The following is a 17,737-nucleotide window of genomic DNA, read 5'->3' on the forward strand; positions in this document are numbered from 1 at the left end:
AAGTCCAGAACGAGGGGTCACAGTTTGAGGATAAAGGGGAAGCCTTTTAGGACCGAGATTAGGAAAAACTTCTTCACACGGAGAGTGGTGAATCTGTGGAATTCTCTGCCACAGGAAACAGTTGAGGCCAGTTCATTGGCTATATTTAAAAGGGAGTTAGATATGGCCCTTGTGGCTACGGGGGTCAGAGGGTATGGAGGGAAGGCTGGGGCGGGGTTCTGAGTTGGATGATCAGCCGTGATCATAATAAATGGCGGTGCAGGCTCGAAGGGCCGAATGGCCTACTCCTGCATCTATTTTCTATGCACAGGATGTACAGAAGCCTTGGGTCCCACACTGCCAGGTTTAGGAACAGTTATTACCCTCCAGCCATCTGGCTCCTAAACTGGAGTGGCTAATTTCAGTCAGCGCTACTCTGAACTGATTCTCTACAGACTCAACTTTCAAGGCCTTTACAACTCATGTTGTCAGTATTATTTTATATGCACAGTTTGTCATCTTCTGCATATTGGTTATTTATCAGTGTTGGTTTATGCATAGTTTTTTTTGGTAAGTTTGTTTGTATTTCTTTATTTTTCTGTAAATACCAGAAGTAAATGAATTTCAAGGTAAACATGAGGTAACATATGAACTTTGATAATAAATTTTACTTTGACCATAACTCTGACAGTAGAAACTGAGTGGATTATGAGAAGAGAGAAAAGAAATTCTGTACATGTTTCGGAAAGAGAAAGCCTTAAGATTTTTACTGTCTTCTGCTGAGAAGTGTGAACATCAAATAGCAACGTGGATGGGGACTGCATGTTTAGACTCTTGCATACTGATCACTTCAGTTGTCTTGCAACATGGTGTACGTGAAAGTAATACTAGCAGTTGAAATATTTTCAGATGCAGGCAGAGAATCAACAGGGCAAATGCTTCATCCTGTCATTTGGTTTCTTGAAGTCACACAAAATGTTTTGGTCTCATTAACAGATAATTGTGTTTAACTTCTGGAACAAATTACTCAACTTAAGTGGCTCAGTGAAAAACAATTCTAATCACTTTCCCACAGATTATTCATATTTTTAGTTATTTCCATCATTTCAATTTGGTTATTTCAATTTAGTTTTAACTATCTTACATTTATCTTTCAGATTCGAATTGCCTAATCCGAACTGCTGAAGAACATTACCAGGATTGTCAGGTATAGCTGATCGTGTGTCTGTTGTAGAAAATTGGTGTTCTTGCATCAAATTATCAGGGATTGCACTGAAAATAATTGAAGTTACATTCCCATGCAATAAAGTTCAAAATAAATTTCGAATCAGAATCAAGTTTAATTTCACTAGCATTTGCCGTTCAGAAATTGGATGGCAATGGAAAAGAAGCTGTTCCTGAATCGCTGAGTGTGGGCCTTCAGACTTCTGTGCCTCCTTCCTGATGGTAGCAGTGAGAAGAAGGCATGAACTGGGTGGTGGGGGTCCTTAATGATAGATGCTACCTTTCCGAAGCACTGCTCCTTGAAGATGTTTTGGATACTACGGAGGCTAGTACTCATGATGGAGCTGATTAATTTTACAACTCTCTGCAGCTTACTTCGATCCTGAGCAGTAGCTCCCCACAGTGAAGCAGGCAGTCAGAATACTCTCCATGTTACATCTGTAGGAATTTTTGAATATTTTCAGGTGATATTCCAAATCTCTTCAAACTCCTAATGAAATATAGCTGCTGTCTTGCCTTGTAGCTGCTTCAGCTTGCTGGGACCAGGTTAGGTCCTCAGAGCCAGGAACTTGAAATTGCTCACTTCTGATCCCTCTAAGGATTGGTGTGTTTTCTTGTTTTGCCCTTTCTGAAGTCCACAATCAGCTCTTGGGTCTTACTGACACTGAGTGAAAGGTTGTTGCTGCGACACCACTGAACTAGCTGGTATATCTCATTCCTGTATGCCCTCTCATCACCATCTGAGATTCTGCCGAGAATGGTTTTATCATCAGCAGATTTATAGAAGGCATTTGGGCTGTGCCTAGCCACACAGACATGGGTATAGAGACAGTAGAGAGAGTGGGCTAAGCACACACCCCTGAGCGTCAGTGTTGATTGTCAGTGAGGTGGAGATGTTATTTTATTTCTAAAGTACATGTATGTCACCATATACAAACCTGAGACTCATTTTCTGTAAACCCAATAGAATCAATGCAAAAGACAACAAACTGTAAATACAAAAAGAAAGAAAAGAAATATTAATAAATAAGCAAAAATATCAAGGACGTGAGACGAATATCCTTGAAAGTAAGTCCATAGGTTGTGCGAATAGTTCAGTAACGGGACAAGTGAAATTATCCCACTGTTCAGGAGCCTGATAGTTGAGGAATAATAACTTCTCCAGAACCTGGTGGTGTGGGTCCTGACACTCCTCTAACACTTTCCTGATGGCAGCAATGAGAAGAGGGCATGACCTGATAATGCTTGCTACTTTCCTGCAACAACACTCCATTGTAGATGTGCTCAATTGTGGGGAGTGCTTTACCCATGATGGGTTAGGCTGTGTCCACCATAGGAAGGATTTTCCGTTCAAAGGTATTGGTGTTTCCATACCAGTCTGTGATGCAGCTAGTCAATATACTCTTCCACTACCATCTGTAGAAGTTTATCATATATTTAGATATCATGGTGGTTCTTCATAAACTTTTATGGAAGTAGTGGTGATGCTGTGCTTTCTTCATAATTGCACTTGCGTGCTGGGCCCAGGATAGGTCCTCTGAAACGATAACGCCGAGGATTTTAAAGTTGCTGACTGACTCTACCTCCACCCCCATGAGGACTGGCTCATGGACTCTGATTTCCTCCTCCTGAAGTTGATAATCAGCTCCTTGCTTACATTGAGTGAGATGTGGTTGTTGGGGTACCATTTAGCCAGATTTTTACTCTCCCTCGGATATGTTGATTCATCACCACCTTTGATTTGGCCAACAATAGTGGTGTTGTCATCTAATTTTAAAATGGCAGTGGAGCTGTGCTTGCCCTCATAGTTATGGGTGTAAAGGGAGTAAAACTGGGGGTTAAGCATACAGCCTTGTGTACCTGTGCTGATGGAGACTGTGGAGGAAATGTTGCTAATCTGAACTGACTGGGGTCTGCAAGTGTGAAAATCAAGGATCCAATTGCACAAGGAGGTATTGAGGCCAAGGTCTTGAAGCTTATTGATTAGCTTTGAGAGAATGATAGCATTGAATGCCGAGCTGTTGTCAATAAAGAGCATTCTGATGTGTGCACCTTTGCTGTCCAGATGTTCCAGGGTTGAGTGAAGAGCCAATGAAATGGCATCTGCTGTGGGTCTGTTGTGCTGGCAGACAAACTGGAGCGGATCCAAGTCACTTCTCTGATTCATCACCAATCTCTCAAAACAGTTCATCACTGTGGATGTAAGTGCTACTGGGCGATACGTTCTTCTTGGGCACCAGTACTTGAAGCCTACTTGAAGCAGATGGGTACCTCATACTGCTGAAGTGAGAGATTAATGATCTCGATGAAAGCTCCAGCCAGCTGATCAGCACAGGTCTTAAGTACTCAGCCAGGGACCTCATCTGGGCCAGTTGCTTTCAAGTGGGTTCACCCTCCTGAAGGATGCTCTCACGTCAGCCTCAGAGACTAAAATCGCAGGATCATTTGGGGCTGAGGGAGTTTGTAATGGTTGCTCCATGTTTTGATGGTCATTGAGCTCATCTGGAAGCGAAGCCCTGTTGTCTCCTATGTTACTTGATTTCACTTTGTAAGATGTGATAACTTTCAAGCCCGGTCACACCTGTCAAGCATCCTTTGATTCAAGTTTGGTCCAGAATTGCTACTTCGCCTGTGAGATGGCTTTCTCGTAATTTTCTTGGTTGCCAGACTTGAATGCCTCTGTTCTGGCCCTCAGCAGATCGCAAATTTCTTGGTTCAGCCAGGGCTTCTAGTTGGGGAAGGCTCTGAATTATCTTGTGGGGCACCTTGGTCTGTGACTGTTTTCATGAAGTCTGTGACCATCGTAGTGTATTCATTCAGATCCACAGATGAGTTCTTGAACACGGCACAGTCCATTAACTGGAAGCAATCTCGTAGCCCCTCTTCTACCTCCCATGACCGCCTCTTTATTGTGCTAATCTCCGGAGCCTTTCTCTTCAGCCTCAGCCGTATGCAGGTACGAGAAGGACAGCCTAGTGATAAGATTTCCTGAATTGTCATGTGGGCATAGAATTGTAGGCATTCCTTGTCTTAGTATAGCAGTGATCTACTGTGTTGGGACCTCTAGTGCTACAGGTTATATGCTGTTTGTAATTGAGCAGAGACTTCTTCAAACAAGCCTGATTGAAATCCCGGGCTACGATATGAAATACATCTGGGTGGACTATTTCTTGTGTGCTGACAGGATCATGCAGCTATATAGGACCCTGGTCAGACTCCACTTGAGATACCGTGCTCGATTTTGGTCACCTCACTACAGGAAGGATGTGGAAACTATAGAAAGAGTGCAGAGGAGATATACCAGGATGTTGCCTGGATTGGCGAGTGTGCCTTATGAGAGTAGGTTGAATGAACTTGGCCCTTTCTCCTTGGAACGACGGAGGATGAGGGGTGACCTGTTAGAGGTGTATAAGATGATGAGAGGTATTAATTACGTGGATAGTCAGAGGATTTCTCCCAGGGCTGAAATGACTAACAGGAGGACACAGTTTTAAGGTGCTTTGAAAGAGGTACAGAGGAGATGTCAGGGGTAAGTTTTTTACGCAGAGAGTGGTGAGTGCATGGAATTGGCTGAGGCGGATACAATAGGGTCTTTTAAGAGACTCCAGGATAGGTACATGGAGCTTAAAAAAAGAGGGCTATGGGTAACCTTAGGTAATTTCTAAAGTATGCACATATTCAGCACAGCATTGTGGGCTGAAGGGCCTGTATTCTGTAGGGTTTTCTATGTTTCTATCTCAGTTGCTTAATTATAGTTGGCTGTGATGGTATTGAAACTGTGGTCAGGATGATGGAGTAATCTTGTGATAAATAGAACAATTGGGTTTGATTGTTAGACATTTAAGGTCAGGAGATCGTGAGTGTGACAAGGCCAACACTATGGAGCACCGCAGAGAGTTTATCATGAAATGCACACCTCCACGTTTTGTCTTCTCCAAATCAGCAGTTTGGTCCATCCTGTGCATTGAGGAGCCTTTGGATCTGATTGCGGTATTTGGCATGCTCTGAGTAAGCCACATCTCGGTAAAACACAGAAAATAACTATTTTTAATTTCCCTTTGATACAGCAACCTTGCCCTCAGGTTCTCAATTTTGTTCTCCAGTCACTACACGTTTGCTAACAAGATGCTGAGTACAGGGGGCCTCATCCCTCTGCATTTCAGCCTGCCTTGGAGTGAGATGGATATGGGTTTTAACATTTGGATGCATGTGGATGAGAGGGGTATGGAGGGCCGTGGTCAGGTCGATGGGACTAGGCAGATTACGAGTCCAGTGTGGAATAGATGGGAAATGGGGACTGTTTCTGTGCAACGATGCTCTATGATGCTATGAACATTGGAGGCAGTGTTGTTGGGGAATAATATGTTGGCATGGACTGAAAATTGTTAGAAAGCAGGTTCATTTAAAGGTTAATTTATTATCAAAGTACAAAGTACATAACTCTGAGATTATTCTTCTCCAGATAGCCATGAAACCAAGAAAAAAATGAATGTTAACAAAAACATTGACCCCCAAATCCCCCTCCCCTGCACAAAAAAATGAGAGAGGACAGGCAAAAGCACAGAACTTAATAGAACTATAAGACTGCGGAGGAAAAGAAAAATCCACAGTTCAAATCCATATCCAAAACACAGAAAACCTCTAACGTCCTCTGGGAACAGCAGCGGGCCACGTGGGCGCCGCTGTCAGCAATCCCACTAGCGATCAGAAGGCAGGCAGCTGGCGTTCACCTTTTGTATTTGCCTCGATGTTTCAATCACCCTTGTCGCTTTAATTGGCGACAAGGAGTTGACATGGGCTTGCGCCCCATCCCACAGTCTCCTCGCCAGGAGGCTTGCACTTGCTGCCTCCCATCTCCAAACTGCAAATCACAGGCTTCAACAGTTCCAGAAACATACTCAAGACAAAAAACAGACGCAAAAGAGATAAAACAAGTGAAAGAAATAGCTTTGTGGTGTATCCAGAAGATGTCAGCCGTGGAGCATTGTGTGCAAGCTCCATTTTGACTGGGTCAGGTTGGGAGGTTGGCATTAAAGGGATTAATGTTGGACATTGAGGAAGGGTGAGTCAGGATAGGTTGCAATTTAGGAGCTTGCCACACATTTGCAAAGCTAAGCACTTCAGAAGAAATATTCAGTCACTTAATCTGTGCCTGAGGAGCAAGAAGAACTTTTGACCTTAGTGACAGGGGCAAGGTTGTGGGGGTGGGAGGAAAGATGGGGCAAGATTATGGGGTAGGAGTAGAACCCACTCACGGTTAATAACCAGTGGGAAGTGAGAGAGTTTATACAAGAGTTGAGCAGTCATTTGCTGAACATACCCCACCCACATTATCACCTCTTGAATTAGTAGTGATTGCCAGGCACCAGTGTAGAATTGGGTGGAAGAGGAGAGTGCGGGTTCAGGAAAGAAAGAAAAATGACAGTCCATTTCAATACTGACAAAAGTTCTGTGTGTCTCTCTCTGTCCCTCTCCAGCTCAGAATCGCCAGGAGCAAAATGACGAGTGACGTTATCCCAAGGGATAAGCGGAAGCTGCAGACCAGCAGGTATGCGGAGGAGTTTGTCCCGAAGAACGGGAAGATCCTGAAGAACGACAACCATTTTGAGGCAGGTGACTGGGGCACACCGATCTCCCTGAAGAAGGAGTTCACCTTTAGCGTGTGCGGAGACCCTGATAACATCCATTACGCCTTCGCTGGCGACCCAGGCGACACCCTGCTGTCTGCGCTCAATTCCTCCTGCGACTTTGAGGAGAAGGTGAGGAGTGACAGCACCATCCTCGCATACGGGGAAGGGCCTCTGAAAGGACTGGTGAACTTCAACATCCTCTGCCGCTATCTGCCGCAGCACACCCACTTCCGCTTGGTGTTCCTGCGCTCTGCTGGCCGGGAGGGTGGAGCCGGTGATCAGCCAACGCAGACGCCGCCGGCGCCTCCCGGCAACCGGTGCCACGTCCTCTTTTACATCGAGCCCAGCGGCCGAACGGTGGGGAACACCACCCAGCGGATTGTGGTATCTGACCGCATCGCGCAGGGCCAGACCAAGCTCTGTGTGCTGGGCTTTGTGGGCGAGACTGTCCGGGAGGCACTGGCCAAAGACGGCCGCTTCGACGTACGTCTCGAGGATGACACACACAAACTGTTGGAGAAGGTGGAGCCTCTGTGCAAGATCCAGTTCAACCACCCTGTGGACGCGCTGCATGGCCGCAGCTTCCAAGTGGAGCTGAGCATCGCCAAGAAGAAGCCACACCCCCCTTCCTGCTCCTCCACTGCCGCTTCCTCCGATGACAGGAGCGCCAGGCCCAAAGGCAACAGGCCTGCCGAGACGCTGCCAACACTGATGACACCCAAGCGGGAGGCAGATGGCAGGGCGTCGGAGAATAGCCGTTACCCCCTGCCTAGGTGGCACGTGGAGGTACGGCGTGCAGCCCTGCTGCGCTTCAAGCAGGCCATCAGCCGGAGCGCTGAGCTGGCAAACATGTCAGAGAGGCAGTGCCTGAACCGACTCTACCACGAGGCCCGGTCGCCCATCCCTGCCCGCACCATCCGCCGCGTTGGCGAGTGCCTTTCTGCTGTGGGTTGCCTGACCTGGAGATCGCTCAGCGCCCAGGGCAATGGCACCTGCTTCCTCCTGCAGGACTCCTACGTGCTGACCAGCTACCATGCAGTGGAGATGCTGGCACAGGGCATGGAGCCAGTCCGCTGGCCCACTGCCATCCAAGACTATGCGTATGTTACCTTTAGCTTTGAGGAGGATGGGCAGGGGAGCCCCCCACTGAGGCTGACTGGCTGGCTGGAGCTCTACGATCAGGCCCTCGACTACGCCGTGCTGGAGTTGGCGACCCCGGCTGGTGTTCCAGGCCTGATGGAGTCTTCAGTCACCCCACCCCAGGCCGGCAACCTTTATATCGTCGGCCACCCAGATGGGGAAGTGAAGAAGGTCTGTCCTTGCTCAGTCATGAGCAGTGAACAGCCGGGGACTGGTGACGCCACACAATACCTGGAGAACCTGCGGTCTGTGATCCCCGGAGAAGCTGCTGAAAGTTATCTGCCGGATATGGTCTTGGTCGCAAGCCATGCTTTCAACAGGGTGAGACACCCCAACACCAGTCCCTTCCGAGCAGATTATCACCATGGTGCCTCAGGCTCTGCAATATTGAACTCAGAGGGATGTGTGGTTGGATTGCACTGCGGGGGTGAGACCCACAAGAGGAACAAAGACCCCGAGAAGTTCTACATTGAATTCGGGAGGTCCATCACACTCATCATCCAGAATATAGTTAGCAAAAGTGACACTGTCACAACCGAGAAATCAAAGCAAATCATTGCGGCATTACAAAGTTATTTAAAATAAAATGGGTGTACTCAGAGGTGTGACTTTGTGCAGGAGGACTGTTTGCTAGATATGGAAGTTATGTGTTTGGAAAAGGTGTGATCTAAAGTTTGTTTTGAAGGTTCATTCTTCAGGTGGAAACCTATCTATTGAAGAACACAGACCCCTGTATTATACTTGAATAGTGGTTATGCCAATGCCCTTTACCTTGCATGTATTTTAAATACCCAGGCCACTGAGGAAATATATTGGGGATCTTTTTGTGTGGTGTACAAAGTACATTTATATTCATTGTCTACACAGCTCTATGTTTGGGAAATAAAGAAGATGAGAAATTAAAGAAACCTTCACGGTTCCTAAGTGCAGGCTAGAGAAGGGGATATGGTTAAAAAACGAATCTTTTGGACCACATCCTACCAGTATCTGCCATAATTTAGATGAAATAAATTGAATTATTCTATGTAGTTATTTTTTTGTTCACTTTTTCCTCTGTATCCACTCCGTCGTGCTCCTGCCCTCCTCCCGTCTCCCTCCCACCGTCCTTTTTCCCCCTCCCTGTCCCCCTCCTAAATTCTTTTGGAGGAATGCACATTTGTGAGCCAAGTTCAGGAACATGCTGGTCTTGGGTTGAGCTCATTGTCAGCCTTTATACATTTTACATTGCTTGATAGGACAAGAATATTGGTACGGTTACTTCCCTACCCAGCTCAGCTATTGCTGTGCTCATTCTTCCCTCCTCCGAGCCCGTGAGGCAGGTGTAATAGGATCAGCTCCAGGGATCTGTCTGTGGCCTCTGGTTTAAATGTAAACAAAGTTACTGTTGGTATTTGACCAGTCCTGGGCTAGATTTTGAGGTACTGTATGATCTCTGCATTAGTTGGTCAAAGTGTTTGCCCAATTTGAAAACTCTAAATTGACCTGTTTGCATATAAGTTGTAAATTTTTTTTTCTTTTAAGTTCAGATGAGATCCTGTGTTAATAAGTTTGAGTAATACAAAACATGATTGTAGTGAAGTTCAAAGCTGTTTCAATAATTCATTAAATATTTGGCATACCACAACTACTTGCCCTCATCCCAATCTCAAAGTTTTCAGGAAATTAAGAGCATCTTAAAAATATACAAGTACAAACAACTGAATGCAAATCTAGCTAATTTAGAAATTGGATCAAGTTTGGCAGGTTTTCAAATGCTGCTGTAGTGTGCCTAAAGGTCCAGGAGTGTACATTTATTCCTCCGTCTTGTGAAAGTTGTTACAAGGTCTTGTTTCTCTTTCAAATGCCTTCATTTATAGGGGGTGTTGTATGTTTGTGTTGCATTTGATGTACTTTACAATGACACTAGTATGTCTTAAAAAAATAAAGTTAGCTTTATGCCATTAGTGCACTGACTACATTAATTTGTGTTTCACTTTCAAGTGTTACGATAAAGTTCTGCAAAGCTATTTAAAGGGGAGATGGTCCTCTCGTTTGTCTTTTTAGGCTTGAGAATATTCTTTCATGCACTGTTTGGCAATACTACAATGAGCAACTGTTGAATAAAGTTATTTTCACTTTTTATTAATGTGGCCTTTGCAATTTTATGTCCAATGCTCTGTTCTTTTATTCATTTCATCACCCCAAATGTTTCTGTTATCACTAAATAAGCATTTTTTTAAAATTGAAAGAAATGGCTCCACCTCAAGATCCTAAATGCCAGGCTGTTGTCGCTATCCAGTATCGTCCTCAAGGACCTTGCTACATTCAGCTGTTGCTGATGGTTGATGGGAAAACTGTTTAGAGTGGGAACCAGCTAGCAACTTCAGATCTTTCTGCACCAGCCCCCACCATGTAGCACTTATTCTAGATTTTAGCTCCAGTCAATTCACCAAACTTGTGCAAGCCATTAAGCCACAGGCCTGATGATCAACTGGTCGGTTTTATCTGTGTTTAATTCTCGATCACTTGTTCATAGTAGAATCACCAAGTTATTTCCCAAAACTGGAATGCTGGCATGTGAGATACCAAGCACCAGAGGCCAAATTAATCACTGTAACTCCACTTGCTCAGCTTTCTCCCAAATGCCCATCACCTGTGAGTGAAAGATTTGACGGTGCTTATAAAGTTAACTGAAGGCCCAGCCCTATACTGTACTGACTTCCACAGGAGTGCATTTTTTTGGTAGCGTTGTGGCTGGGTGGTTGGAATTGCTGAAGTAATAATTCTGAATACAAAGCTTTAATTGAATGAAGCGTGAAGTTATTCAGACAGGCTTTCTGTTCAGTAGAAACAGATTGATCAAGTCTAGCATTTGTCACTGAGCCACCACTTGCATCGAATTTATCTCATTTAACCTGTGGCTTCCCTTTTTCTAATTCGTGCTCCTGGCCATATTTGGAATTATTTCTTTTCTAATTTTCCCATATGTAAGGAACTGAACATGTCCAAGGTATGCACATGTATTCATTGTGATACAATCTTAGTAATTCAAAGAACATAAATTCTACACATTATTATAATAGAATTGTTTAATATCCTTTTTATTCCTCCAAAATAGCTGCTTATTGATCTTTTTATTAAAAATAGTAAGATATAATGCTTTACAAATTTGTTTTGGTCTTTCCTGCCCACTTTTTCTAGACTGTTCCAATAATTTCTCCTCTGATCGAATGAAAAATATTTACGTTATCTCTCTGCTCTCTTTTGAAAAATTTCCCCGACTTTTACTGTTCTGTTCTGGCAAAGAAGGTTCTTTTATGTAGCAAGTTAGCAAATAGTTCCATTAGATGTAACAAAACATTTCCCCCTGCAAACAGCAGCAGATAGTGTAACTGGTAAAGTACACAGTGGAACCACAAAACAGAGGCCATAAGAGGGATTGAATAAGGAAAATAAACTGTTACTAATGTTGTGTGTTATGTAATGAGATGCATGAAATCTGGTTGCTGTTTTTGCCTAAATCCAGGAGTGCTATGACCAATGGTATAATTTTGCTGGATTGCAATTTAACAGGTGTGGTAATGAAACTAGTCTGGAACTCAAAGAATCAAGTATTAATTTCTGAGCCAGATGGCAAAGTTTTTAAGAAAGTATTCAGATGAGAATTTAGTCAGGACAAAAGTATGTATTTTCTTTCTAAAAAGAAAAATAACTAACACTTGGATAATGAACTGTTCATGTTACATGTTTGTATTGGGATTTATTTTAGCGTTAGCGTTGAAATTGTTTCAAAATTGTCTTTATCATTCATGTCAGTTTCAAATTTTAAAAAATCCTGGTTAACTTGGTTTTATCTTTAAAATAAAATATTGTCAGTCACTATATTTGTAGTTGTACCAATGCAAAGTTTTTAAAGCTTTGAAAAGTTTTTGTATGTATAAATTTAGAATTGGACAGTAGCTTATCCAATGAGTACTTGAGTATTGGCCCACATGGTTTTTCAAGGACAAATGTCAAGAAGCTATTCACCCTAGTTTACAAGACTCATAGTCCCAAGTTAAAAGTTGGTTGTGTACGACTGAGTGCAGGAGAAAATATTTTCCGAAATGTTCTGTCGTAGCTATACACAGACAATGAGCATATTCGAGGCTGAACTTGATTGTTTTTTTTATACATTGATGACACCAAAGCTATGAGGATTAAGTGGAAATAATGGAAGTAGGATGTGTTGATGGAGATTTAAGAGAATGATTCTACAGGTGAATATATGAGGAGCATTTGATGACTCTGGGTCTGCACTTACTGGAGATTACAAAGATGCAGGGGATGTCGTTGAATATTGAAAGGCCTGGATATAGTGGAAGTGGATAAGATGTTTCAAACAGAGGGAAAGTTTAGACCTGAGGTCACAACCTCAGAATAAAAGGTACAAAGTGCTGTAAAATGTTTCAAGGTGACAAGAGAATGGAGCTAAGATGAGAGATCAGCTATGGTTGAATGGTGGTGCAGATTTAATGGCATAATTCTGCTCCTATGTCAATGGAAAACAGGACCTATAATTGAATTAATGAGAGAACAGCTCCAAGGCTCTGCACGGTTAAATATTGCCCCCATTTATCACTAAAGGAAGAGGGAGGCTGTGGCCCAAAGTCCCACAAAAAGCAATGGAAAACATTGGCCTGAACTAAAGTTTAATTTCAGAACCAGGTTTATTATCACCGGCATATGATGTGAAATCTGTTAAGTAATTGGCAGATCTTTTTATAAAGCCAAAGGCCTTAATGGATGAAGGGTTTAATATTGGGAGGCTGAACTCGAGCAATTATAATGTAGCAGGATCTAATCAGAATAGGGCAATTACAATTATATAATTTGCATCCACTGCAGTTTTCAAGCACAGAGTGTGTGAATGACTGCACTGAGGGATGGTTATTGCAGGGTAGAGGTCGCAAACCACGGCGCACCGCAGACACCTCCATATCTCCCACTGTACTTTGGCAGAAGCACGTGATTTGATCACATGACCGGCTTCCCGCGGTATGCGCGGGCAAAGTCGCAATTGACAGTTGGTTGCGGGAACGACGAGGGCTTGCAATGACAGCCGGAAGCAAGAAACCAAGACACAAAGACATGAAGTGCGGTGAAACTGTGTGGTGTCGGGGGTGTGTGTGGGGGGGGGCAACACTTTAACACCAAATAAAGAAAAGAAGATGAATACGTTGCCTATTTGAACTGTCCAATTGCAGCGCACTTAACAATCGACCGCGTGGCCCGCCGAATCTTTTACGTCAGCCTCTGGAACTGGTGCGACGCTGTGATGGACGGATTTCGTATCCAATCAGAATGTTGTATCGGGCTGTGCGCATGGTAGCTGGAAAGAACATGAGAAGGCGGAATCAGAGTGAAACTCTCGAAAATTCTGGCCAATCGGACCGAAGTGGCGGTTAGATGGACGTGCAAGTTGACCATTCGCAAGCGTCGATCGTCCTACGGTTGCGCGGAGAAGAGCTGTTTGGGGGCGGGGGGAGAAAAAACTTTTAAAGACTAACGTTTGGCAGCCGGGTGGTTCAGAGGGAAATCTCCGATGTTTGGTTCCCGAAGACCATGGACGCCACACAACAATTGATCTGGGTCCCGGAGGAGCAGGATGAAGAGCAGAGTAGCTCCGATCGTGAGCCCCGGGGCCGACTGAGGATATTTGCAGGCAGCCAGCGAGCTGAGACTGGTGAGTGGAGGCGATGGAGCCACCCGGGATGGGTGTGCAATTCCTTACTGTGCACGCTGTGCCCGAGATCAGAGGGCGGCCTGGATAAAGTGGAGGATGCGTCCGTTATTAGGAGAGGGCACAGACCTCCCTTTAGAACTAATGAGGAGGGATTACTGCAGCCGGTAGGGTGGTGAATCTGTCAGCCATTCAAGGCCAAGTTATGATTATGTTTTTAAGATTCAAGGCCCTGAATAATCCTTCCAGGTGAGGGGACACTTCACCTGCGAGTGTGTAGGAGTCATCTGTTGTATCCGGTGTTCCCTATTCGGCGTCCTCTTCATCACTGAGACCCGATTCCAGGGGGCCTGCTTTGTCCATCGCAAACGGCAGGATTTCCCAGGGTCCAGTCATTTCAATTCGACTGACATTCCCATTCTGGTGTGTCTGTCCATTGGTTTCCCCGCTGCCACAATGAGGCCAAAATCAGGTTGGAGGAGAAACAACTCGTATTCCGTTTGGGTAGCCTTCACTCTGTTTGCATGAACATCGATTTAACTTCCGCTATTCGCCCCCTTCTCTTTTCAATTTCCCATTCTAGTTACCCTCTTTTCATCTACCCATTACCTCACTCTGCTGCCCCTCCTCCTGTTCTACGGTTCACTGTCCTTTCCTGTCAGATTTCTTCTTTTTCAGCCCTTATCATCACCTTCCAGCTTCTTTCTTATCCCCTCTGCCTCACCCACCTCACAGGGTTCCACTTGCCCCCTATTCCACCCACCGTTATTTGGTTCCATCTATTACTTGCCATCCTTTGTCTCCGCTCTGCACGCCTGGGTTCTGTCTGCCTAATTTTCACCTATCACCTACCAGTGTCTGTATCAACCTGTAATTTTTCCATCTGACTCCATCTGAATTTTATGACTTAACCCTTGTCCCATCTAGTTTCACCTGTCACTTACCAACTTCGTTTTTGTCCTCCTTCTCACTTCTACAAACTAACTACCTTCACTTAAACCTTAGGCGAAGTCTTGACCCAAAACGCTACCTGCCTCTTTGCCTCCACAGATGCTGAATGGCCTGCAGTTCCTCCAACCGTTTATTTTGCATTAGCTCATTTGTGCTCAGCCCAAATCCAGGATCTTATCTGGCAGTGTGGGATCAAGAAGGTGGAATGTCAGCAATGTCTTGAGAACAATTAGGTTTGGGCAGTAGACTCATAGAGACATAGAAAATAGGTGCAGGAGTAGGCCATTCGGCCCTTCAAGCCTGCACCGCCATTCAGTATGGTCATGGCTGATCATCCAACTCAGAACCCTGTACCTGCCTTCTCTCCATACCCCCTGATCCCTTTAGCCACAAGGGCCACATCTAACTCCCTCTTAAGTATAGCCAATGAACTGGCCTCCACTGTTTTCGGTGGCAGAGAATTCCACAGATTCACCACTCTCTTGTGTGAAGTAAGTTTTTCCTCATCTTGGTCCTAAAAGGCTTCCCCTTTATCCTCAGACTGTGACCCCTCATTCTGGACTTCCCCAACATCGGGAACAATCTTCCTGCATCTAGCCTGTCCAATGGTTACTCCAACCATGCCAATGATTGCTGCATCACATAATTTAATTAAAACAAAACTCATTATACTTTGGAAACATGGCAGCTGATTAATAATTCATTGAAAATGGCCAAAGAAAGCTTTTGGTGCATTGGCCTTCATAAATCAATATATTCAGTATAGAGCAACACACATCAAAGTTGCTGGTGAACACAGCAGGCTAGGCAGCATCCCCAGGAAGAGGCGCAGCCGACGCCTCAGGCCAAGACCATTAGGCTTGGCCTGCTGCGTTCACCAGCAACTTTGATGTGTGTTGCTTGAATCTACAGCATCTGCAGAATTCCTGTTGTTTATGTTTTTATATTCAGTATAGAGGATGGGATGTTATGTTGAAGTTCTGTAAGACATGGGTGATGTCTAATTTAGAGCACTGTTATAGTTTTGGTCACCTACCTACAGGAAAGATGTAAACAAAGTTGAAAGTGCAGAGGAAAGTTACAAGTGTTTTGCCGGAGGACCTGAAGCTTAAGGAAAGATTCAATAGGTTAGGACTGTATTCTTTAGAGGGCTGAGAGGTGACTTGATAGAGGTATACAAAATTGTGAGGGGTATAGATAGGGTAAATGCAAGCAGGCTTTTTCCACAGAGGTTGGGTAGGACTACAGCCAGAGATCATGGGTTAAGGGTAAAAGGTGAAAACTTTAAGGGGAACATAAGCAGAATCTTTTTCACTCAGAGGGTCATGAGAGTGGAATGAGTGGGCAGCACAAATGGTGCATGTCATCTCAATTTCAACGTTCAAGAGAAGTTTAGATAGGTACATAGATTGTACAGGTATGGAGGGCTATTGTCCAGCTGCAGGTAATTGAGTGTAGGCAGTGTAAATGGTTTTGCCATGGACTAGATGGGCTGAAGGCCCTGTTTCTGTGCTGTACTTCTCTATGACACTCCTCAAACTATGACACTTGTAATGTGAGTTACTGCCACCTCCTTGTCAGCTAGAACCAGTGTGGCAAATTTCTGCTGACCGCTCTCATGCATAAGGTATTTTCGCCCGCAGAACCGCTGCTCGCTGGGATTTTTTTTTTGCTTGTTTTAGAGATTTGTGTGTGAAAATCCCAGGAGATCAGCAGTTTCTGAGATGCTCCAACCACCCCATTTGGCAGCAACAGTCATTTCACAGTCAAAGTCTCTTTGATCACATTTCTTCCCCATTCTGATGTTTGGTCTGAACAGCAACTGAACCTCTTGACCATGTCTGCATGCTTTTATGCATTGAGTTGCTGGCACATGATTGGTGATTATGTATTTGCATTAATGAACAGTTGTATCTAATGAAGTGGTCCAAGAGCAAAAGAATGCAGGTCTGGAAATCTGAAATCAAAAACTGAAAATTGGGATCTCTTCTGGGGAAGGCATAACCTATAGAAAAGGGATGGGTTATACCTGAACACGAGGGGGAACCAATATCCTTTATGCTAGAACTGCTGGGAAGGGTTTAAACTAATTTAGCATTGCAATGGGAACCAGATTGATAGGGCTGAGGATGTGGCAGATGATACACAAGTCAATGCTACGTGTAGTGGGACTGTGAGGATGGACAAGCAGATGATAAGGTAAAATTGTAGTCAGTGGGATTAGCTGAGGTGTAACACGGGGACAGAATTGTAAAAGATGATGAATACAGGATTGAAGGTGTTATATTTGAATGTACACAATATATGGCATAAGGTAGATGATCTTGTAGTGTAGTTAGAGATGGACAGGTATGACGTTATGGGCATCACTGAGTCGTAGCTGAAAGAATATTATTTGGAGTAGAGATTCCATACCTGGGGTCAGCAGACCTCTCAGTGAATGGCAGGAGTCCATGGCATATACATGCAGGGTGACTTGGATAGGTTGGGTGAGTGGGCAAACTCATGGCAGATGCAATTTAATGTGGATAAATGTGAAGTTATCCACTTTGGTGGCAAAAATAAGAAAACAGATTATCATCTGAATGGTGGCCGATTTGGAAAAGGGGAGGTGCAACGAGACCTGGGTGTCATTATACACCGGTCATTGAAAGTGGGCATGCAGGTACAGCAGGTGGTGAAAAAGGCGAATGGTATGCTGGCATTTATAGCGAGAGGATTCGAGTACAGGAGCAGGGAGGTACTACTGCAGTTGTACAAGGCCTTGGTGAGACCACACCTGGAGTATTGTGTGCAGTTTTGGTCCCCTAATCTGAGGAAAGACATCCTTGCCATAGAGGGAGTACAAAGAAGGTTCATCAGATTGATTCCTGGGATGGCAGGACTTTCATATGAAGAAAGACTGGATGAACTGGGCTTGTACTCGTTGGAATTTAGAAGATTGAGGGGGGATCTGATTGAAACGTATAAGATCCTAAAGGGATTGGACAGGCTAGATGCAGGAAGATTGTTCCCGATGTTGGGGAAGTCCAGAACGAGGGGTCACAGTTTGAGGATAGAGGGGAAGCCTTTTAGGACCGAGATTAGGAAAAACTTCTTCACACAGAGAGTG

At 44.5% G+C, this 17,737-nt stretch overlaps 2 protein-coding genes across 6 annotated transcripts in view; both read left to right on the plus strand.

Annotated features, from left to right (window-relative positions):
* LOC134346587 (serine protease FAM111B-like) overlaps positions 1–10,111 on the plus strand; it is a 37,809-nt gene extending 27,698 nt beyond the window's left edge. For all 3 annotated transcript variants that reach the window (XM_063048020.1, XM_063048021.1, XM_063048022.1), the window contains exons 4-5: positions 1,137–1,186; positions 6,681–10,111. In XM_063048020.1, the coding sequence (XP_062904090.1) occupies positions 1,137–1,186; positions 6,681–8,558 (1,928 nt within the window). In that variant the 3' untranslated portion in view covers positions 8,559–10,111. The remainder of the gene's footprint in view (positions 1–1,136; positions 1,187–6,680) is intronic.
* Positions 10,112–13,228: 3,117 nt separating this feature from the next.
* mdc1 (mediator of DNA damage checkpoint 1) overlaps positions 13,229–17,737 on the plus strand; it is an 88,852-nt gene continuing 84,343 nt past the window's right edge. For 2 of the 3 annotated variants that reach the window (XM_063048025.1, XM_063048024.1), the window contains exon 1: positions 13,229–13,677. In XM_063048025.1, coding sequence (XP_062904095.1) covers positions 13,557–13,677 — 121 coding nt within the window. In that variant the 5' untranslated portion in view covers positions 13,229–13,556. The remainder of the gene's footprint in view (positions 13,678–17,737) is intronic. The other variant, XM_063048023.1, reaches the window with a different exon arrangement.

The sequence above is a fragment of the Mobula hypostoma genome, chromosome 5, assembly GCF_963921235.1.
Source record: "Mobula hypostoma chromosome 5, sMobHyp1.1, whole genome shotgun sequence".
Taxonomy (NCBI): domain Eukaryota; kingdom Metazoa; phylum Chordata; class Chondrichthyes; order Myliobatiformes; family Myliobatidae; genus Mobula; species Mobula hypostoma.